Source organism: Adiantum capillus-veneris, chromosome 21 (assembly GCF_014529385.1).
Source record: "Adiantum capillus-veneris isolate H3 chromosome 21, ASM1452938v2, whole genome shotgun sequence".
NCBI lineage: Eukaryota > Viridiplantae > Streptophyta > Polypodiopsida > Polypodiales > Pteridaceae > Adiantum > Adiantum capillus-veneris.
In genome coordinates this window covers 105,137,191-105,160,179 of record NC_140951.1, presented here as the reverse complement: position 1 = coordinate 105,160,179, position 22,989 = coordinate 105,137,191, and the positions used below count along the sequence as shown (strand labels likewise).

Here is a 22,989-nt window from a genome sequence, read left to right as displayed (position 1 = left end):
GTGGAGAGGATGAGGGAAGGGAGAGATGAAGGGAGGGAGGGAGGGAATGATTATAATCATTTTGGAATCATAAGTTGTGTGGATGAATGATCCGACCAAAAGCAAAACCGCGTGCCCACTATGAACAATGCAGGGAATAGAGTTTTGAGTTGTACACAGTGGTTACATCATGAATTTGTTGTGTATAGCCATGTGAATGGAGCTCTTCTTTCAAGTAATGATATTGATTGTTTGTGGGCTCATTGTCTACATTAATGTCTCCGATGACCACACTCATTCGTCCAGAATCGGATTGTTACAGCAAGGTACGAAGTTGTGACACAAACGAGGTTGAAGAGTTTTTTGGAGATTTGTAGACACATGATTTCCCAATCAAGGTGTTCATGGAGGCCTAAGATAACTTGAATGATTTCTATTCCTGAAGCCAATAGTGTGTTTACAGAGAGCAACTTTATGCAATAGTGTGTTTACAGAGAACAACTTTATGCAAGCCTTGCAGTAGATTGAAACACCAATTCTATTGTGGTGACGGACATGATTAAACTCTGGTGCAAGATGATTCAAAGGATATCTTTGCTTTGTTTCTTGAAGGCACAAAATGTCAGAACTTGCAAAATTCAAATCCTCTTTGATATGAGAGAGATATTTGTGACTAGAAAGAACGTTTAAAGATTGAATGATATGATGTGTGTTTGTATGTGAACAAAAATTTTGTCAAGTATTCCCATTTGGCTTCATTGCTAAGGCGATCAAGCTCATCAAGCACAATCTTGTCAACTTTGATTTGAGCTGGTTGGATTGGATTGAGAATGTGTAGGTTTCATGGATCTTTGATGCAGAAAAGAGTTGTGTAGACTAATCCATGTGAGTTTATTGATGTTGGATCATAAGCTACTATGTTCATTGTCAAGCCTTGTGATCTATGGATAGTGCATACATTCGCTGCTTGATTGGAAATTGGGTTTGAGACGGTGTTCAATGTACTTTTACCAACCTAAAATTCTTTTGTTGTTTGAAAAATTGGTTTCTAGTGAGGGCCAATGGGAAGCGATTAAGGCATTGGTTTGCATGTCATTGTTTGAAGTATGTTGAGTGATCAAAAAACTCTATCCATGTAGTAGGGAGACACTTTGCAATCACGTTTAGGAGACAGATAATAAGTGAAAGATGTTAACATCAAGGAGAGAAAAGGAGAAATGAACCACACTTTTTCAAGATTACACATTTGATTACGCAACTCAATTAATTTAATTTTTATTAAGAAATTTTTTGAAAATAAAGCAAAATTGTTTAAAATTTAACATGGACAAATAGTAAAAATAATAGGGTAGAGGGGCTAGTAGCGGGACAAATAACTTGTGCACGACATATTTTCTTGCTCCATGGCCAATTTTGGGCTGCAAGGAGTGCAAAAGATGCGCAATGTGTAGGGCTTTCAAACGACGTAGGTGGCTCCAAAGCTACTGTCAGTCAAAGCATTTGCAACAAGTTTGCACGATAATCGCTGCAAAAAAAGGACGTCAAGAAATTAAAGTAGGCAAGAGACCAATATAGGGACACATGCAATCGGGGTTTGAACTATGGTTCCAACAAATGGCAAGACTCCACATCAGCTCCCCTAAGCCAACAACCCAAGTGCCAGTGTGCTAATGCTAGGGGGTGCTTAGTGTTGTTATTGGCACCCGTCTAGCTACTGGCCATTATAGGCACCCGTCTAGCTACTGGCCCCTCTACCCTAAGTGTGAGTTATATGTTACTATAAATGAGTGAGCAAGAAAATATCAATAATAAATAATATCTTTATATTCTTTCTTGGATATCATATCTAAATTAAATTAAAGTTTGATCATGAAGAGGTGTAAAATATCATTCATAAAGAGTGGAATAAAAACCAAAACACATTATAAAAATTTTAGATATAATTTGCCTATCACTTTTTAGCACCACCTTAAATCAAAAGGAAAAGTCACATTGATAAATTACAACAATGAAGTTTAATTAATGAAAAGCTAGATTATTTATTTTAACCACTAATCCAGATTCAACCATGTGACAAAGATGAATAAAAGTGGACATCACGATATGCGAACTCATCCACAATAGTTTCCACAGAGTTCCAAACATAAAAATAGACATTGAATTAATACAGCAAAGATTTTTTGATCTTGGGAATTTGGATTTTTTGATCACATAAGCTCAAAGAAAAAAACCAAATCTCACTAATCGCACGAAAAAAAACTAATCAAAGCTTATCCTGTATTCCAAATCGCACTAATCTAAAGCTTGCTCAGTCTCGTCTCTTTTCATCCGAAGCATCTAAAGATCTCCAAGAAACAAATGCGACATCATCGCCAATCCCCCTTGTACAAAAGGGAACAAAGCATAGCAGAAAGCTTTATTTGTTTAATTGCCCTGGCAAGCAAAACAAATACCGCTATGCACATAAGTAAAAGTTTGGCACACAACCATGGGCTTAGATCTAACCCGAACCCTATCCCACATAAACAAAATATGCAGCATAAAAGCCTTTTGCTGCTAAATCTTAGCATATGTGACAAGTGCTAGCACGAAAGCAACAATCGATAAGGCATAGGAGCAAGGAATATTTCGGAATCTTTACTGCCAAAAGCACTCTTCGCTGTCACCGAAGAACAATGTACCACCAGATTCCGCCTAAACACGGACCACACCAGCATCGAAAGAATGCAATCTCCAAACCAAGTTGCACACATCAGCACTGAAATTAGTGCAAATTAGCCTGATGCACATTCGAATAATCTGCAAATGCCATTTTAGACAAGATGAAGCATAGAAGTAATCCACTCAACAGGCTAAATCACAAGAGATGAGCAAAGAACAAAAATTGTGTCGTAAACATTCTTCTCATCATCCACACTGATCTAAATATATTGAAGTCCTCGCAATGTCTCCAAGACAAAATTCTCATGGTGCATAAACAAAAAATATTGCCGACTTGACCTTTAATGAGAGGGTTTGATGCCACAACCCACTGTAGGCACCAATGACAAAACAAATGTGATCAAGGGTTTGATGCCCTGCTATACATAACTACTCCATGAGTTTGCCTTGCAAACACACATCACACGGCCCACAGATCGTGAGAAATTAGAGTACTAATTAACCTAATGTGCATTCAAGTAAACTGCATAATCATGAAACTTGAACTGGGCAGCATGACGGAAGCACCAAACCTGCAGAATGTGGAGCCCTATCATAATACTTCATGGCTTTAGCCTCATCGTCAACGTTGATGCAAATGATGAGATCAACTTAAGCAAGATGATGACAGAGCGGGGGGTAGGAGGGGGCAGAAGATGGAGACTCTGTCCAATAGCAGCAAAGCAGCTTAAGGTTCACATGTGTGGAGAAACAAAAATAACCTAAGAAAACAAATTTTTACCTAAACAAAGTGCATCTTCGATAGGAAAACCCTATCCGCATGCAAGTTGGTCGATTTAGAGTTGTGCTACGCAAGGGGCAATAAAATACTGCCAAAAACGTAACAAATGAAAAAATGTGAAGCCCAAAAAGTCCAACAAAATTGTTGTAAAGCAAAAGGCAAAAATGTAACCAGCCTGTGCAGCTAAGTGCTAGCCTTGAAGCGGCTTCTGCTGTTCAGCTGAATCCCAAATGCTACGATGGGTCCAATACGTGAGTGGTGAACCGTGACACAGTCAAGTCTCTCTCTCTCTCTCTCTCTCTCTCTCTCTCTCTCTCTCTCTCTCTCGCCATGGACGACTTACGCAAAGGGAATCCACCGCCTGCTTCCCCGACAAAACCTTAGGGCTCAACGAGAGCTTGCAAACTTCAAAGCGGTAAAGAAGAAAAATGATGAGCCTCCACAACCCTAGACATGTCTTATCACTCCCTCCACAAATGATAAGCCAATAGATACCTACACATGGCCAATCCTTATCCTTACTTCTACCAACCTCCTAGGATACCCATCTTGTTCGGAGAGTGGCCACATTCCCAAAACTACTTTAATCATGTCAAATAGTAGTTCTTGATATAAACCCACAAAATGAACAAAATAAATCAAACATATTTTAGTCAGCAAAAAGAAAAGGCATCTCTATATCCTAAATTCCAAACCGTACCAAAATATCCAAAGCTTGCTCAGTCCATACACTTCTCATCTTTAGTCATCTAAGGATGTTGAGTAAATGCAATAGACATCATCACAAACACCCCTCCTGTTAAAGTGAACAGCATACCAGAGACGCTCTGTTTTTAATTGCCTTAACAAGCAAAACAAAAATCCTCTATGCACACGACCGTCAGATTATATCACATCAATAGAAGCGTGACAAAGCTGCTCATTCTTAGCATTTGTGAATGTTCCAGCACAAAAATATCAATATGGAAGAGGCATGTGAGTAAGGATGATTTGAGAATTGCCACAGCCAAAATTATTAACTCCTCACTCTCATTGTAATATAATGCACCACCCGATCCCAACTAAGCCCGGGCCACACACAAATCCAACATCTGCCCGCCTCCGAACACAAGCTGCACAGACCATTGTAAACATCAGAGTGCTAGTTAACGAGAGGAGTTTAAATAAAATGCAGATGTTATGTCGACAAGATGACACGGGGTTACAGAACAACAACGAACCTGAATTGGGCCGTACTCCGAGGGAAGCAACAAAAGTGCAGTGTCTGAAACCCTAGCAAAATGCCTCATGGCCCTCAACCTCACCAAACACTGGTGCAGATGACAAGAAAACACATGGTAATGCTGATGCAGAGTGCGGCATAGAAGAGCAGGTAGAAATGGGAACTCTCTGCTCTAAACTTCGGTATCTTCACCTAACATCACATCGTTATGATACATGAAACCGTTACCTGCATCAAAGCAGCAAAGGAGCTTGAAATGTACACCCAAAGGACACCCAATCAAAAAATAAAACCCCTACATCAACTGCTTTCTTGGCAAACGAAACCAATTCCTCCTCCGAGTTCGTTGGTTCAGGGCTGCGCTATGCAGAAGGGCAAAAAAACACTATCAAAAAATAGCAAAAAGTGAGTAACGCGGAGAGCATACAAACTTCAACAAAAGGAAACAGAACTTGCATTTCAGTCCTGCAAGCCGATGGGTGAGCACTAGCCTCGAGAACGGCTTCTGTTGTTCAACTGCTTCTCTTTCTTCATCAGCAGAGGACAACTAACGATAGCTTTGCACTTGGCATTTGTAGAAACGTCTGCAACCCAAACCAGGTGCCGTGGGCGACTCGCACAAGAATTGCACCGTTGCCCGCTTCCCCGGTGAAACCTTAGCACTCGGTAAGAAATTGCAGACCACTCAAGAAGACGAATGATAAGCATCTGAAACCCTAGTAACATCTTATCATTCCCTCCATAAATGATAACCAATAGATACCCTACACATGGCCACTCTTTAATCATGTCACATAGTGGCTCTTGATAAAAACCCACAAATGAACAAAATAAATAAATAACATTTTAATCAGCAAAAAGAGAAGTGATCTCTACAGCCTTTGCCCTTTGGGCATGCCAAAAAAATGCAAGGATAGAAGTAAGTAAGAGAGTGGAGTAGAGACATTGAATTCAATTGTATTCCTATTGTTGAAACCAATTCTAAAACCCACTCCATTTTCAAAAAAAGCTTTATTTTTATATTGATTTCAGACAACTTTCATCTCTTCACACCATGCTAACTACTTAATCTGTATAATCAACATTGGTAGCATTGCTAAACCAAGATACATTAGAAGGAGGAGACTCTCTCTCTCTCTCTCTCTCTCTCTCTCTCTCTCTCTCTCTACCACAATAGAAGTAGAGCACTCCTAAGTTTTTTGAACAAGGTCTAACACCTTATGAAAAACAATGTCTATGAGAAGCTCCCGCGCTTGGTATCAAAGATGTTATGTTTGTTAGAATCTTCAAGAGGTTGTGTAATGCATTACTTTTAGAAATGTAATAGACTAAACATGAAAAAATACAGTATTGATAGTGTTTCACTTGGAAGAGAAGATATCCCTACAAGAATAGAAACGATGTTTCTTTGGCCGCAGCAACGCGCAGGTCACATTCCAGTATATTAATAAAAAATAACATTACGGACCATGCTCACAACAACAAGTCATGGCACCACAAGTCCTCAAAAAAGTTCCATAATAGACAACAGACCGCAAACCTGGCTTTTACATGGAGCTTCAACCGTACAAAACGTAACATAAGAGATACAACATAAGGTGCCATAAACATCAGCAAGGCTTCCACTTCCAATAGATTTCTCCCTCAGGCTGCAACAAAATAACATTACGGACCATGCTCACAACAACAAGTCATGGCACCACAAGTCGTCAAAAAAGTTCCATAACAGACAACAGACCGCAAACCTGGCTTTTACAAGGAGCTTCAACCGTACAAAACGTAACATAAGAGATACAACATGAAGGTGTCATAAACATCGGCAAGGCTTCCACTTCCAATAGATTTCTCCCTCAGGCTGCAACAAATCATGACAAACCTAAATAGGTCAAAAAAGCTACCAAATACATGCCGTTACAGGGAGGGATCGTTCGCAGGGCTAGAAAAATACATTTTTCCTAGCCGATCAAAATAAGGGGAAACTTGAAATCCTCCCGGTTTTTCGGTCTAAAATTTGAAGCTTTTGCCGGTAATTACATTAAAACTTGTGAAAATTTCCCAGTTTTCTTAAAGGCAAGCTCAAAATCTAACCGAAATTTTATAATTCAGCCGGTTAAAATACACTAGACCCCGGTTTTTTCCTAACACTGGTGGTTAGCCATCATCACCTCGAATGAAGACAACCGACAATAGAGCACTCCCGCATCAGACGGAGTCCACCACGAAACACTTGAGCACGTCCAGGATTTTGCAGGGGAGCTGAGTCCCATGAAACGACTGATTGGGCGCTACCACCATGCTCATCATGTCTGTCACCCCTGCCGAACATGCCGCCAAGTCGAAACAGAGAGAAACTGACTTCCGTTTCAGTCCATGCAGGCCCAGGAGGGGCGACCTTCATTGGATGTGCAAAAATAGGGGCCGATGAACCTTCCAAGGACGAAGGGCACATGCCAACAAGATACTCTCCCCCCTCCCCACCCCGCGTAGAGCCATTCCCGCAGCAGACGCTCCACCGTAGCTAGTAGCAACCATGGATCAACGCGCGCCCATCGCCCTTGAACAACAAGAATGAGAAGGACCCTCATAAAAACCCTTGCTCCACGCCCTATTGTATGTCTAAACCTAGCTCCAAAACTCACCCTTGTGGTGTTGAGAGTTAGAAAATGTCACAAATCAATTATGACGTGGGCAAGAAGAGCCATACAGAAAAGAATATCTCTCCCTAGATAATGTATGAAAGAATATTTGTAATGTATGAAAGAATACTCTAAGCTTGGTAGGTAATAACAAGAAAATGGTAGAGCTTAGCGATGGCAAATCAAATCACAAAAGTCACATCAGACGAGCCATCAAGTAATGGTAACCTCGTGAAAAATTAAGGATGTAAAGGCTCGTCTCGAGCAAGAGCTCAAAGATGTCAACTGAGAGATGGAGCTCGGTCCAAACGGAAACAAAACAACTTGCTCTCAAGCTGAGTGTAGTGGATTATTCAAAGATGGATTGGCGGATCGGGCCTTTAGTGCTCTAAAGAAATCTCTCTCATAGTAGATGGAGACTGCATAGGTGATTACTGTGGCAAATGGATTGAGGGATCACAAATTTTGGGGCATGGAGGTGCACTCAAAAACACCTTTTACCTAGCCGGGGGACCAAGAAATATACAAATCAGCCTCAAGCTCATGCGGAGCCTTGAGGGACAGCTGGTTACATGAACCTAGCAATGCACTATTGCCAAAAGCTCAATCCTTTATACAGTAAGGCTCAATCGTATGGTGAGGGTCGCCTTAAGCCAATCCTCTATGTTATGCCTTTTTATCTACTACATATATAACCTCCTTACTTTCTTGTACAATCTCTGAGAAGCTAGCCATACAGAGGTTGTAATCAAATATCCAGCAGTTCCTGGCCTTCCAAATATTCCTGAAGAGACAGTATAAGACAATTTGAGTACATATTAGAAGTGCAAAAAAAAATTGAAATTATTTCCCAACTAGGCACAGATCCTTCTTGAAAAACCCTAACTTCCACGTTTTTTGAATCCATTTGCACACCTTTCCTGCCAAGCCACTAATTGTCGGGCATTCCATGAAAAGGTGGGTGAGGTGATTGAATCTTGACTTTTATTGGCAAAGCCCTCCACAGGACCTTCCACAAAAATACCTTCATAAAATGAGGCCACTGTGGATTCCAAATATTTTTCCTAACCTCAACCCATTGAGCTTCCGTCCATTGTTTCTTCCACTACTTGTTCAAAGAGAAAAACCAATCAGCCTTGTGTATTAACACTTGATAAATGCCCTTGGTATGTAGTTTACAGAATTGGCTACCCATGGGCCATTTCCAAGCTTTCTACTCACAAATTGGCATTAGAATATTGTCCAATTCTTCTATAGCTTTGTTGATAAGAATCTTCTCAGTTCCATTAAGTTGAAATTGGGCAGCCACCTGGTCAGAGGATTTCCAACACTTGCTATTTCCATCCCAGAAGTGGATCAGTTGTTTCTGGAGTCCCTTATTATTCATCCTTCTTGGAGTTTCCCTCCAATAAGGGTTCAAGGTAAAACCAACAACTTTAGACAGCCAAGGGGACCAGTGCAAGATGGAGTCTGGAAGTATCTATTTCATTCACCCCATTCCAATACCCCTATTGCTCAGTTGCACTTCCGCACCAGCTCTCTTGTGTTGCCACCCAATCTCAAGTTAGACCACCTTGGGGCTAATTGTTTGTCATGCACATCGATCCCTTTCCATTGACCATCTTCAAAGCAAAGTTTTCCCTATATTGCCTTAATCAATCCGCTCCTCAAAATAGCCAAATGTAACTGGAAGGAGTGTTAAAACCTACTAAAAGATTCTTATGGAGGAGCAACACTAAATCCTTGTCGTTGTGGCAAAGTGGGAAGGTATTGCTCGACTGTTGGTCCAAGTTGGCCTGGTAATTCTCAACCCCGTTGTTCATGTTTAGGCCCTATGTGCCAAGTTTGTGGTCACAGACTTGCTAAGCAAAACATCTTGAAGTATAGGAAGAGTTCAAGCGTGTCTTAAGCTTTAAAAGTCTTGATCATCAGCTAGAGATAACTCAAGTTTCTTGTTTGTTTATGGAACCTGCTAGTCTTGTACTTTTTGATATACAAGTAATGGCATGTATAGGTGGTACCACTTTTGGTACCTTTTGGTGGTACCACCAATAGCCCCCTAATATCCCATAGGAGGAGGCAACTTGAGTGTTTTTCAAATTTAAAAATGGAGAGAGAGGGAAAATATGTTTTCAAGGGTATTAAGTTATTATAAAAGATGCATGTTGTACATGTGTATCTAGCTAATATACTCGGATGATTACATCCCACACATGTGGCCTCCCATACTTTCAAAAGTGCATTAATGTAAATTTGTGGCCCTTGCCAGTCTCCACAATGCCATCCTCTACACAAGCTTTGAGACTCTTCTTGCATTGCATTCAGACTCACATTCTTACATTAGACCATGCGCCTTGCTAATTTGCCTCTATGTTCTTAGTCCATGTCATTTGATCTTCACTGCACGCAAAAATGAGTACTCCTCCAAGAAGACAACACCCTCCTGAAGGTCCAAGAGAGCGGTCAACGAGCCTACAGAGTCTGTTCAAATGACTCCTTCCCCCATGCCAGAATCTACACCTGCAGATTATGAATCTCTCTCTAAAATTGGCCCCCTTATAGCTAAGTCTGCTCGGAAAGGTATTGTGCTACCTCACCTTATCTATATGCAATGCATGTACTGCATGCATGTTAGAGTCATGTTTATGCACATGCAGGTCAGTTTTGGTGCAACAAAACTAACTTTCTCTGGCTCTTATTGGCAGCATCTTCAAAGTACCCAACATTGTTACGTTTTTGCTTCTCAGTGTCGGAGCTACACCATGAGTATGGCCTGAGCCTTGAGAGCAAGCTGTCCAAGGATCTCACTGAAGTGGACTTGCCATCTGATCAGTGATAGCCGTTTTTCGGCTCTTTGTAATTACCACAGTGAGTTACCTCACCCTACCAAAATCACCCAAACACTGTGGCTATCCCTACCATTTCACTGTACATAGGCGTGCGTGAGTCACGGGACTTTTCCCATATCTTCTTAAAAAACCCTCAATTAGCTAGTCATTGGGCTAGTTGAGCCAAAAAAAATCAAAAAAATAAAATAAAATATATAAGTATATTATGGCCCATGCGTATGTAAATATTTCTTTATATATAGGGCCTAAATAAAAGATTTTTTCATAATTATTTTGGTATTTATTTAAATATTTCTACCTAGGTGTGTGTTATTTATGCTCTGTACATTGCCTCACCATTACCACAATTTTTTCTTACCATTTTTCATACGCTTTATTCCATAAAGAAATATTTTCATGTAAGCTTCTCTTATATTTGGTGTAACTCCACCCCAACAAAAATCCAAAAAAACTAGTTTTATTTATGTGTATATTTTTTCACTATTTTGATTTTTCCCTTCCTACATCTATTTTGTTTTTTTCTAAAAAATTAGAACACCAAAAATATTTATCTTTTTATGGTAGCCTCATAATGAGAGAGATTTCTTTTGACCCCTTTATATTTTTTCCACTTATATTATTTATATTTGACATGTACATATTTTTTAGACCCCTCAATATTTGATTTTCTTAGTTGTACTATTCACTTATATCCTAATCTCAACAATATCTTCAATTATAGACCTACCAAATAAGGTCAAGGGTAGGTGGCATGCATACATGCACTATGGAGGGCTCACTCTTGGAGGTATTCAAAAGAATCATCCAAAGAAGGACCCCACAAGGACCTTTGCAGTGGAAAAAAACGGTCGGTTTTGCTGAATTTTTAAAGTTCACTTGCTCTCCGAATTTGAAAAGGTGATACAAACAAAAGTTGTAGTTCGTGGGCTGAACTTTTGCCTCAAATTTTTTCATATTTTTTTGAGCTACGAGCTGTGAGCTATGATTTTTTTAGTGGACCCCAGTTTTCCCATGCTATGCAGCCACACTCTCTCTTCCACTTTATCATTTTCCTCTCACACACTCATCATCCCCATCTCTCTCACCACTCCTCTCTGCACCCTACTCACCTTCTCCTCAACCTTGAAGAATAAGAGAAACCATGGTGAACTCATACCTCCCACACACAATTCCATTCCAAAATTGACCACCTAGTCTCATTTTTCCTCCTCCAATTTACCCATATCTATCAAAAAAACCACAAAATTCAGCCTCTTCTCTTAAAAGACAGCATCATGGTGGTTGATTACTCAGCTTCAATTACCTTGTCTCTCAAGGAAGGTCAAGAGTGGAGAAAAAATGTACCGTCAAAGCTAGTGGACCGTCAACAGGCGTCAAAATTGGCCCTACTCAAGACACTTGGAGCATCAACCTTGTAAGAAAGCCACCTTTTCTTACCTCTTAAGAGTTTTTTCTTCCTTATTTGTATTCTACATGGATACTCCCATTGTAAATATCCAATTCCATTTGTAAATTAATACTAACTCTACTAACACTAACCCACTATGAAAAGTCCTATCACCTCCATTTCTCTCCTCTCTCTTTCCTCACCAACTTCTTGATAATTCCAAGCAAAAGAAATTAGATAAATTGCTGAAAATCTAACCCAACCATGGTTAGAGGAGTAACCCTAGCCTTCAAAATTGCTATAAAAGGAGGGTGTAGCTAGCACAAAGGGGGAGCCATAAGCAAGAGCACTATGCTATAGCTTGAGAAGCGAAGCTCAACCTCTCTAAAAGGAGCTCTTGAGTGGAAGCTCATTGTCTTATGCATGTGCATGTGTTGTAATAGGGGATTAGCAAGGGAACTATATGCCATTGTAAGAGAGAGAGTGATCATTCAATTGAGAGTAGGAAATCTATCATTTCTCCTACTAGTGTAAGCCCAACATTTGCTGAATCAAGGAGGGTGGATTTGGACTAAGCTTGGATACTTTGTCTCCCTTCCAACGTGAAGTAATGGACAACAATGATGCGTAAGTGTCTTGTTGTTTTTTGTTAAGTTCTTGATAGCTTGTCTCTGGTGTTGTCATCAATCTAGCCATAAATCCCACATACTGTAAGAGGGCTACAGGGTGGAGAGGACTCCCCTGGCCTTAAGACAATGATTGGGGTGGCTTTTCTTGTGATGTGTTGTGGTGAAATTTACGCAAGCTATGTTGAACAAATACTAATCTCACTTGGATTTGTCATGACAGATTTATAAGAAGGTATTAATGCAACAAGCACCCCCTCCCCCTTTCTCTCTCTTTCTTAAATATATAGTTGTGTTTGCTTGATCATTGCCGATACGTTTCAAAGCAGCCCGAGCACTATCTCTCTCCCTCTCCCTCTCTCTCTCTCTCTCCCTCTCTCGTGTCTTAGTGTGTGAGAGTGTTCCATTGGTGTTAGGGTTAGTGTAAATTCCTTGCTTGTTTGTGGGTTGCTCTAACGATTCTCCTCTTTTGCGTCCTAGTTCGCTCTTAAACTAGGTGGTGCCCCTTGTGTAGTTGGGATTTGGCTGTGGGTTTGTTGTTTTGGTTTGTGTTGTGTTGTGCCCTAGCCCCATTGAGCAGCACGGGAGCCTTGAAGGGTGTCTAGAGGCCACTCTTCTTGTTGCCCGCCCCGGACCGCCTCACTATGTTCAAGGTCCCTGAGAGGAAGAAGATGAAGGTCGTCCTCAACATGGTTCATGACCATCTCTATGAAGATTATCGCCCCTTCCAATGGTGAACTCATGACAAATTTTCCTAGGGGATTTGCCTATGCAAGTTGTGTTGCTACCAAAGCCCATGTGAATTGTGTTACTCCCAAAGAAGCTCCTAAAGGCCACAAGATTGCATGGGCAGTTGTTGGCAGAATGGTATTGGAGAATGTGAAGTCACAAAAGGGGAGCCTCAATCATGAAAGGTGATGAAGTTCAAGTCTGATTACATTGTGTCTATATTACCAAGACAAAGGGATTTTGGTGTAGACTCCTATGGAGCTACTTTGTCCAACCTTGCATCGAAGCATTTTGAGGTCCAATCCCAGGTCCAATCCCAGCCCGTGTACACAAAGTGGGTTGAGAAAATTGCCAATGACCTTGACCGCCAAGCCAATAAAGCTGAAGACAATGTTACCTCCACTAAGGTTGTCTTGGCTGAGAAGTGTGATTTATGGCTGCGTAACAAAGGCAGCCACAGTGCTTTTGCTCCAATTATCGTGAAGATGGAGCGGCTGAGCGCAGAGCTACAGGCACTGAATGCACCAACAAAGAATGCAGCTCTTGTCCTCCAGAAAGAAGCTGAGATCGAAGTACTCACAAGGGTGTTGAGCCTGAATGGTGTGTCATCAAATGTTGAAAATATGAAGGAGGAATTCCAATAGAGAATGGAGCTCTTGTCCTCCAGAAAGAAGTTGAGATCGGATACTCACAAGGGTGTTGAGCTTGAGTGGTGTTCATCAAATGCTGAAAATATGAAGGAGGAAGGCACTACTGTGCATGTACACTTTACCAATTACATGAATTTTCATCAATACTTAAGAACTTGGAAGAACTTCTAATCACTTTGAAGCACTTCGAATCACACGTCTAAACACTTTAAAAACAAAGTGCTTAGAAAGGCTTCATAGTGCCGTAGAGTGCTAAGAAGTGCTTCAAAGTGCTTATTAAAGCTTGTAAGCACTTCCAAACATTGGAGGGGATATTTAACTGCTCTAAAGTGAGTTTTCATAGTGCTTATTAAATCTTATAAGCACCTCTAAGCACTTGAGGGCACATTCAACTGCTCTAAAGTGCTTTTAAGTGCTTAACAAGGGCATTTTGAAGCACTTCGAGGCACTTTGAAGCACCCTAAACACTTTGAAAAGCCTCATAGTCCTTAGAAGTGCTTCAAAATGCCTCAAAGTGCTAAGAAGAGCTTCAAAGTGCTTATAATAGCTTGTAAGGACTTCTAAGCACTCGAGGGAACTTTTAATTGCTCTAAAGTGCTTCAAAAAGCCCTTGCTAAGCACTTTCAAGTGCTTTAGTGCTGAAAGATTCCATAAAATGCTTGGAAGTGCTTGTAAGTGCTAGAATCGAAGTGATTACAAGGGTTTTTATCAATATTCAAGCGCTTTGTATAGCGATTCAAAGTGCTCGAAAGTGCTAGCATCTAAGTGATTTATTTGGATTTTTATTAGTTGTCATGCACTTTGAAGCATTTCTGTGTACTTTGAATTGCTCTGAAGTGCATCTGTGCTTGAAGTGATTAGATGTTGTCAGGAGTGCTTCATGGTTGATTATGAAATCCATAATTATCTTTTGTTTTTCATTTTGTATAGACAACAGCTCAAGAAATGGAGAGGGTGCATTGTGATCTTAAAAGGCAAGCCTCTTTCATGAAGGAGGCCTACAACTTTGTGAAGCAAGAGGGTAGGGCCCTGCTTGTGCCTACCCCACCACCCAAGATTGTGTTGGGTGATTATATTGTGATAATTGGAGGGAGTTGTGTGGCATGTGGCCAAGTTCTGTCAGGCCAACATGCAGTTGGGGTTTATTGCATGTCGTGTGGCCACAAGTACCATCCCTTCTGCTTTTCAATTGTTTGTGGTGTGATTGAGCTTAAATGCATTGAACCCAACTACCAATGCAAGATACGTGCTATAGAAAAATGTTGGGCACAAGGGAATGTGTATCAGGAGCCCATATGTAAGTTGGTGATTTCATAGAATAGGAACCAAGCTACTTTGATATGTATACTAATTGTCCGCATTGTTCTAGGTGAGCGAGTGGTGGTTGGCCAGGTTTGTCACCCAAGCGCTTCCACATCATTCACACATGATGTGGATGAGCTCTTTGATCTAGATGACATGTTGAGGAAGTTCAAGAACTTCGAGGGCTCTACCCAAGGTTAGATTTGTTTTTGTCTACAGGTTATCAGCACAGTTGTGATCCATGGTTAGAGAGATGATTATGATCATCATTTACTACTTGATCTTCTCACATGCTTTTTTATTGAAAATCAAGGTCTTGATATCGAGAAGGGCAAGGTTGCTGCTGTTAGGCTATGTGCTCCCATGAAAACTAAAGAGCCTACTCATTCTCATACTGTAGAGCCAAGCAATGCGAATCAGGGTGTGTTGTCTGAGGAAGAAGTGTCGTTGGAGCCTGAAATGGAAGCAACTCCAATTTGTTGCCAAGGAGCTGCACAAAAGGAAAAAAGATCAGGTGGAGGCGGGCAAGCTCGCAACCCCAAAAAAAAGTACTACCACACTCCCATTAAAAATTTGAGCATGCAAGAAGCTTTAGCTTCTTGTAGCTTTGTAGGTTTTTTTACCATGCTATCGTATTGATAGTCGTCGACATAATATGTAAGTGCTTTTTCTCAGTTTTTCTGCAGTGTCTTAATTTTAGTTGTTTTGACCATTTTATGTGTTATGTAGAGAAAATTCACGTGGTTGGCTCAAAACTCCAACCATCCACAAATGAGGTAAAGCAAATTGAGTGCAAAGTGTTTACTCGCTTCAGATGATTCATTGGAAACGGGATTTAGCAGTCATTGTTGACTTCAACAATGTGCTTGCATACATGCATGAAATCCAAAAAAACAGGCTGCCCTTGGATGTGTCAATGCTATAATTTAGTAAAATAATTGGAGATGACAACATTACCTATTACGTGCAGAATGATGCAGAGGTATTCTTCCTTGCATTGAGTTAGGTAGAAGAGGTATTTTTGTGGACCTGATGCACTCATCGGAACTTAGAAAGTGCTATTGACAAGTGCCTGAATTAGGACAAAAGATGCATAAGTGGCTGGCTCTCACAGGGTGCTTGCCATGTTAGTAGTTGTAAGTTTGATAAGTCTCCAAGGCCAATGTACTTCAAAAAGTTAGAAAACTTTTGGTATCTTTTCCCTAGGCTCAATAAGTCAAACACATTAGTGCTAGATGATTCTTTGTGTAAAATGTACTTCAATGATCCTGCATGCTATGTCATTTTGTCTGGCTTGGAGAATCAGGACGAGAGGCAGTGGGAGAAGTTTCTGAAAGAGGATGTGGTGGCGTTTGTTTTACGAGTGGGCTAAAATTGCTAACAGAGTGAAAGCTGTTAGTGAGTGTCCATTTGATGCAAGGAACGAGATGCTTGCACAATGGAATTGGGACATTGTCACTAAAAATGTATAGCGCAAGGAAGGAATTGATAGTCCAGACTTTTTGAAGATGCCAAGCAGTCAAAAGTGGCCATAATAGACGGCCTATAAATTTAGTTATCGTCATTGTGTCATAATGGCTGAAAAATTGTTCATACATATACACCAATGCTTTTGTGTTGAATATACACGAATGTAATTGGTATGTAATATACACAAATACTTCTGTTGATGCCTATCTGATTTTTATCTTAAGGTGCTCTAAAGCGTTGGCCAAGTGCTCTGAAAACTTTTTGTGGTCAAGTGGTAATAATGTGCATGTATGGACCTCTACCCTCTTTGTTTTTTCTCTCTCTGTTGAAATGGATGTTGTGGTCTATGGTTCTTGAATTTTTTTTGAATTCTTAAGTGCTATTTTAACCTATGTATATAAAACGGGTGTTTGAGGTGGTGATGGCGCAAAGTTTGTCAAGTGGATCTAAAGTGGTGTAAATTAGTAGAAAGTCCCTAACAGAGCTAGCCCAGTGCTTATAAAGTGGATCTTAAGTGCTAGTGGATAGTGGTTGAAAGTACCCAACAAGTAGCCCAATGCCTGTAAAGTGATCTGAAGTGCTGGAAATTGGTAGAAAGTCCCTAGAAAAAGCTTTCCTAGTGCCTATTAAGTAGATCTTAAGTGTTGTAAAGTGGTGGAAAGTCCCTAAAAAGTGCTAGCCTTGTTTCTGTCAAGTGGATCTAAAGAGCTCGAAAGTTGTGGAAAGTCCCTAGCAAGTGCTAACCCATGCTTGTCAAGTGGATCTAAAGTGCTAGAAAGTGGTGGAAAGTCCCTAACAAGTGCTAGTCTAGTGCCTGTCAAACGAGTGGATCTTAAGTACTGGAAAGTGGTAGAAAGTCCCTAACAAGTGCTAGCCCAGTGCCTATCAAGTGGATCTAAAGTGCTAGAAAGTCCCAAACAAGTGTTAGCCTAGTGCCTGTCAAGTGGATCTAAAGTGCTGGAAAGCGGTGGAAAGTCCCTAACAAGTGCTAGACCAATCTCTGTTAAGTGGATCTAAAGTGCTAGAAAGTGGTGGAAAGTCCTTAACAGGTGCTAGCCCAGTGTCGGTAAAAAGACTCTTAAGTGTTGGAAAGTGATGGGAAGTTGCTAACGAGTGTTGGCAAATGCCTTTCAAGCTGATCTAAAGTGGTGGAAAGTTTCTAACAAGTGGTTTAATGGTTTAGTAGAGAGATCCAAAAATTGATCACATAGATAGATCTTACAAGTTCTCTTCTAGGAGCATGCTATTATAGATTTTTTCAAATACATCAGTTGATAGTTCATAAACATTAGGCTCCCCTTCCATTGGGCACATTGGGAACCTGATACATCACACTAGGTGGGATTAGATAAGAGAAGTGGGCTTGTTGTCCAAAAGCACATAGGTATCGTCTCGCCCATTTACCTTGTCATAAAATAGCCCCTCAACAAAAAATGATTTGTTCTTAATATGTTTGTGCCATTCATTTTTTTCATAGCTCTTAGACAAGTGCTTTGTGGTAGTGCATTTGAGGATGTAAAAGTCTACGTCTAGCTTCTCTGTAGCCACTACAAAGTTTTGGCCAACCATCAAAGCATTGTTGAGGTCGTTGTGGTGGCCAGCGTATATGGAGGAATATTCATCCTCATTATTGTTAGATGCTACACTATTGTTTTCATTCCTAACTATGGGTTGTATTTGCAAGTACTCCCACCCCTCCACGTGGTCTTTATTTAAGACTATATGAGGTAAAGTGGGACAATCCCAATTCCTAGGTTGGACAACTTTCAACATATCGCGTATAAAGTAATGATATTTTTGTCAAAGACGTCAATTTGCTTAAGGTCTAATTCCAATTTATGGACGTACATTACACATTGAGAACAAAATTGGACATGAAATTTTGTGGTTTTAGTCAATTGAACCATTACGATACTAGTGCATTCTGGTCATTAGCATTGTGTGTTGACCGTTGGGTCAACAACACAACATAACTCAAGTTTCGTACCAAAGTCTTATCTTTTGCGAGTTATGAAATGTGCGGGTTATGGCTATAAACGTCATTTGTAATGAGTAGTTATTCTAGTTTCAGAAGCCGGGGTGCAATGGCACTTCCAGATTGTAAATACAAAGCCATTTGACCCTTTCAACCCCATTTTTGGTTAAACCTAAGGTAGCCTTAGTATATAAGGTACCTAGGTCATTTTGTAAGGAGACTTTTATCATAATCAAAACTTAGCGTTGCCGTCTACTGTGTGTGAGAGAGAAAGAGAGTGAGCGTGAGCTTCATCCTCTCGCTACGCCCGACTTGCTCAACATATTGGAGATCCGACTGCACCATTGTTGTAGGCTCGAGGAGAGCTACGCGACAACGCCAAGCATTCCACGCGAGACGAAGCGCACACGCCGATGCATCTACGAGCTATTTGTGGCCGTAAGTGTATCAAACGATGTCTGTTTTCCGCATGCTAGTAGTCTATAGAATCATGGCGACACAAGCTACGCATAGGTACTCATAAATTTCAGTTTCGAAAACTTTCAAAATTCAGCTCTGTCATCCTACGCGTTTTCCGCAGATGGGTTTAGAGTGAGGGTTTTGAGTGTAGAAGCTTAGGGACAGGTGTATCCTAGTGAGGGGATGGTGTTCCTTAAGTTTCGTACGAATCTGGCATGATTAGGTGAGTTACCTTCCGTATGTGTGTATGTGGCTAGGTGGTGTAGTTGAGAGCAGTGAGGTTCTTGATTGTGGTATAGTTGGCCTTCTAGAGTGTTGTATGTGTAGGATGGTCTCAGTCTAACAAGCTAAAGAGATTTCCTCTGTGTGCCTATCGTGTCATTTGTGTCCTCGATTGACATTATGTTGATCTAGGTAGTGTTTGCATGCACTTCATGGGTGTGTGAGTCGCTTCCCGTCCAACATTGGCACCGTTGCCGGGGACACAAGGACCTAAGTAGGTTTCCTACTAACACTCGTGTGATGGTTGATTGATTTAGTTTTGGCTAAAGAAAGCATTTTTCTTAAGTGGATCCAAAAGAGGATATTTAGTGATCAAGTGGATAGCCAGGAAGCCTGTGTCTTGCCGAGGGCCTGCGACTAGATAGGTTTAGTTAGAATCTGTGGATTAGAGTAGTTGTTGGTGGTCGAGTGATTTGTGAGGTGATAAAAGCGTTTACTAGTCCGTGTGTGGCAGTGAAGCGTTTTTCTACTCATAGATGCAAAACCCCATATGATTTGTAGGAGTAGCTTTAGGTAAGTGATCTGATTCTGATCTAGAGTTATTCATCATTGAATTATTTTCTAAAGTGCTTGATTGCATTTGAATTCACAGAAAAGTGTGCTTTTGAGGGTAAAAATGCATTAAACAAGCTTTTGTGGATATTTTTGTATGACTGACTGATGCATATAAAAGAGCATTTGCAAGGGTTCTGTGAAGAAAACCTGCAATTCTGTAAACATAGACATCCTACGCGTAGGATGTCTCAAGGGGGTTCTAGAGACCAAATTTGAAAATTCTGACTGCATCAGTGTGTTCAGAGGGTAGGTTTTACCCTAGTAACATATTGACTTGGGTGTTTTTTCCTATTTTTGTTGACCAAAAGCCAAAAGGCGGAGTCAGAAAACGTAAAATTTTAGAAAAGGCTTAAATTGAGTGATTTTTGCATGTTTTTGCAATTGTGAAGCATACTTGCACTTGTTGAGAGCATAAGGAAGCATCGACACTTCAGTCTCAAAAAAGCAGTAGTAGACATCCTACGCGTAGGATGTCTACAGGGTGATCTGGTGGAAATTTTGAAATTCTGAGTTGACCAGTGTGTTCAGAAGGTAGGTTTTACCCTATTTCACCTAGAAAGGGGAACTTGACCATATCTTGACAGGATAAGGCCAGATAGACTGAAATTGCCAGACATCCTACCCATTGTGCCAAGGCATTATTCCAAGACGAAAACCATAGGATGGCTGCAGGAGCATGATCTGCATGATATATTGAGTGACTGAGAGAGTTTTCATCTCATTTGGGGGAGAAACGGGGGTCCTAAACAGACTTTAGCACTTTTGACTGAAAAAGACTAGAACAGCTAAAATTGGGGTCTTTTGAAATCCAAACCAAAATCTGAGCATACCACTGGGTTGCTGACATCAAGGGGAAGCTTTGGGTCAAGTCTGGGGTCAAACAGGCCAAAAAGACATCCTACGCGTAGGATGTTATATGTGTGATTTTGCACTCCAAACTTAATTTTGAGCATACCACTATGATCAGCACCCTAAGGAGAGTCTGTGGTTCAAATTTGGGGCAATTCTGAGCAGTTAGACATACTACGCGTAGGATGTCTAAGGCATGATTTAGAGGCCAAATTCAAATTGTGGACATAGCATGGTGTTGTATAGCCTTAGGCAAGCCTCCTAGTCGATTTTGGTCCAATTTGGAGTTGATTTGACTTGGGAATTCATCAGAACAGACATCAGGCTTCTGGAACAGATTCTTTGATCATTTGACCAGCCTATAGGTGTCAGAATCAAAAAGTAAAATTAGCTGTGAGATTAGCACATCAAGAGGAAGCTACAGTGCAAGTTTGAGTTGAAACAGAGCAAAAAGACATCCTACGCGTAGGATGTCTCCAGGGTCATAAAGTGGTCAAAATTCTATTGTAGCCATATAGGGAGATTCTAAGTGTTTCAAGGATTCCAGATCTTTTTTCAAAAGTGAATTTGGACCTTGTTTGGCCTATTTACCAAGCAAAGATAGGAATTGTCAGACATCCTACTCTTGGAGTGCACTAGAAGCTCTTGCAGCCTAAATCTTGACCTATTGGCATCCAAATTTAATTTTGAGCATACCATTGGGTTGCTGAGCACTAGGAGAATCTTGGGATCAAGTTTGGACAAAATCTGAGCAGTTAGACATCCTACGCGTAGGATGTCTCCAGCTTGATTTAGGAATCCAAACCAACCTATGAGCACACCACTGTGATCAGCACATCAAGGAGAAGCTGGGGTGAAAATTTGAAGTCATTCTGAGCAAAAAGACATCCTACGCGTAGGATGTCTCAAGGCCATTTTTAAACCCAAAAAAAAAAGGCCTTTGAAAAAATGACAACCATTTAGTTCAACTTTGAAAAAAACGTCGTTTGAGGCCTTAAAATTCATCCGGAAGTCGGGGGTGTCTAAAAGCGACAATTTGCGAGAATTGTGACGAAACGGTTGCGGTTTTGTACATAGTTTCAACTTTTCCCTAACCAAAGCACTTGAACACAGTGGACTAAGTCTACTTGAACCAAGCAAAGATCTTAAGCCCAGAAATCATGTCTACCCTAGATTCAAACACAGCTTACACAAGCTTGGAGATCCCGACGATAGAGGAATATCCTCCCACAATGAATCTTCCAAACTTGCAATTGATAAAGATCCATCTTGTTGAGAGAGTTTGGATGATTGGTCATGAGAGTGAAGGACTATATAGATACATTGACGACACTGAGGTCAATCTTTATAGGTGCTCATATCCATACCTAGAAGAGATAACAGATTACAAGCTCTTATATGTCTACACATACGAAGTCGACTGTCAATGGAGATCTATAGTTGTCGACAAGTATGGACGAGAATACAGAGTTGTAGAAAGCACAAATCCACAGACTGTACTAGAAAGAGGTGGATATTTGGTCAATGAAGGACCACAAATGCCTCCACCAAACACGAGAATTCCTATAGGAATTCCAAGAAGAGAGCCACTAGGATTCCCTTCAAGAGAGATAACGAGAGAAGGATTGGGAGAGTCTCTGGTTAGACTTGTAGACAATCGACGAGTTAGACCATCCCAAGTCCAGAAATGGGTAAACAGAAAATACTCCGGAGATAAAGATTCGAGAGATCACGTAGCGGCTTTTAGAAGAGTGATTAGAGCAGAGGAAGTTTCAGATTTTGCGACACAGTTTGCGGGATTTGGATTAACTCTAGAAGATGATGCAGCTACATGGTTTGACTCGGTGGAAAAATGGGGTTTTGAGACCCTAGATGAGCTGTTTGAGGAGTTTATTGAAGAATTCTCGCCAAAAGGCATTGCTCACAACACGGTCTCGCAAATCCATAGATTCAAACAGAAAGAGAATGAATCAGTACGCAAAGCATCATTACGGCTCAAGAGATATGTTAAGCTCTGTCCGAGAACGGAATTACCTACGCAAGCACGACTGATGCTGATCTTTATCCAGGGAATGAGACATGCGGGCTTTCAGAAGGATCTGCATATGATAAGGAGAATGACGCTAAACGAGTTGATCAAAGAAGCTCTTTATCTAGTGGATAACTATGAGGCAAATAAAGAAAAGTACTTAAAGAGTCAAGGAGATGACACATCCTCTCAGAACAGTGTTTCACAGATAAGTGAGTCCATTGCCAAGCCAACGGCACCTATTGATCAAGAAAAGCTTATCGACGACTTGGTCAAGAGGTTGATTCCTCTTGTAAGGTCTGATTCGGGAGAGCCAAAGTGGTGTGAAATTGAGAGAAAATGGACGAACCATATGGGGGAAGAATGCTATTATAGCAGGGAAAATGCTAGGGAGAGGTATGTACAACCTGTTCCAGAAGCACCTACTCCACCTAGATACATTACGGAGAATGCGCCAGGACCAGTAGGAGTTTTAAGGCCATAGCCTGTCTTAGGACAACAACCTCCGCTGCCAGGTGCTAGAATGCCGGTAGACATGAGATACATGC

The 22,989-nt window shown here is 40.8% G+C and overlaps 1 protein-coding gene across 2 annotated transcripts; it reads right to left on the bottom strand.

Annotated features, from left to right (window-relative positions):
- Window positions 1–4,220: 4,220 nt before the first annotated feature.
- Window positions 4,221–7,254, bottom strand: LOC147431472 (uncharacterized). Of its 2 annotated transcripts, XM_086494072.1 has the most exons (9): window positions 6,809–7,254; window positions 6,459–6,498; window positions 6,389–6,405; window positions 6,184–6,292; window positions 5,258–5,351; window positions 5,100–5,148; window positions 4,937–5,000; window positions 4,642–4,731; window positions 4,221–4,533 (listed from the first exon to the last, which is right to left on the bottom strand). In XM_086494072.1, the coding sequence occupies exons 1-9, from the start codon at window positions 7,090–7,092 to the stop codon at window positions 4,483–4,485; spliced, it is 798 nt and encodes a 265-aa protein (XP_086350198.1). In that variant the 5' UTR covers window positions 7,093–7,254; the 3' UTR covers window positions 4,221–4,482. The 2 variants fall into 2 exon arrangements, 1 of the variants encoding a protein (XP_086350198.1); XR_015185698.1 differs by lacking the exons at window positions 5,258–5,351; window positions 6,184–6,292; window positions 6,389–6,405; window positions 6,459–6,498; window positions 6,809–7,254 and having other exon boundaries at window positions 4,642–4,871; window positions 4,943–5,128.
- Window positions 7,255–22,989: the final 15,735 nt, after the last annotated feature.

Coding starts and splice junctions, on each gene's coding strand:
- LOC147431472 (XM_086494072.1), bottom strand. CDS start 7,092: ATGTGCCCTTCGTCCTTGGAAGGTTCATCGGCCCCTATTTTTGCACAT. Junction 6,499..6,808: donor GTCGGTTGTCTTCATTCGAG/GTGATGATGGCT, acceptor GATTTGTTGCAG/CCTGAGGGAGAAATCTATTG. Junction 5,149..5,257: donor ACGGTGCAATTCTTGTGCGA/GTCGCCCACGGC, acceptor GTTGAACAACAG/AAGCCGTTCTCGAGGCTAGT.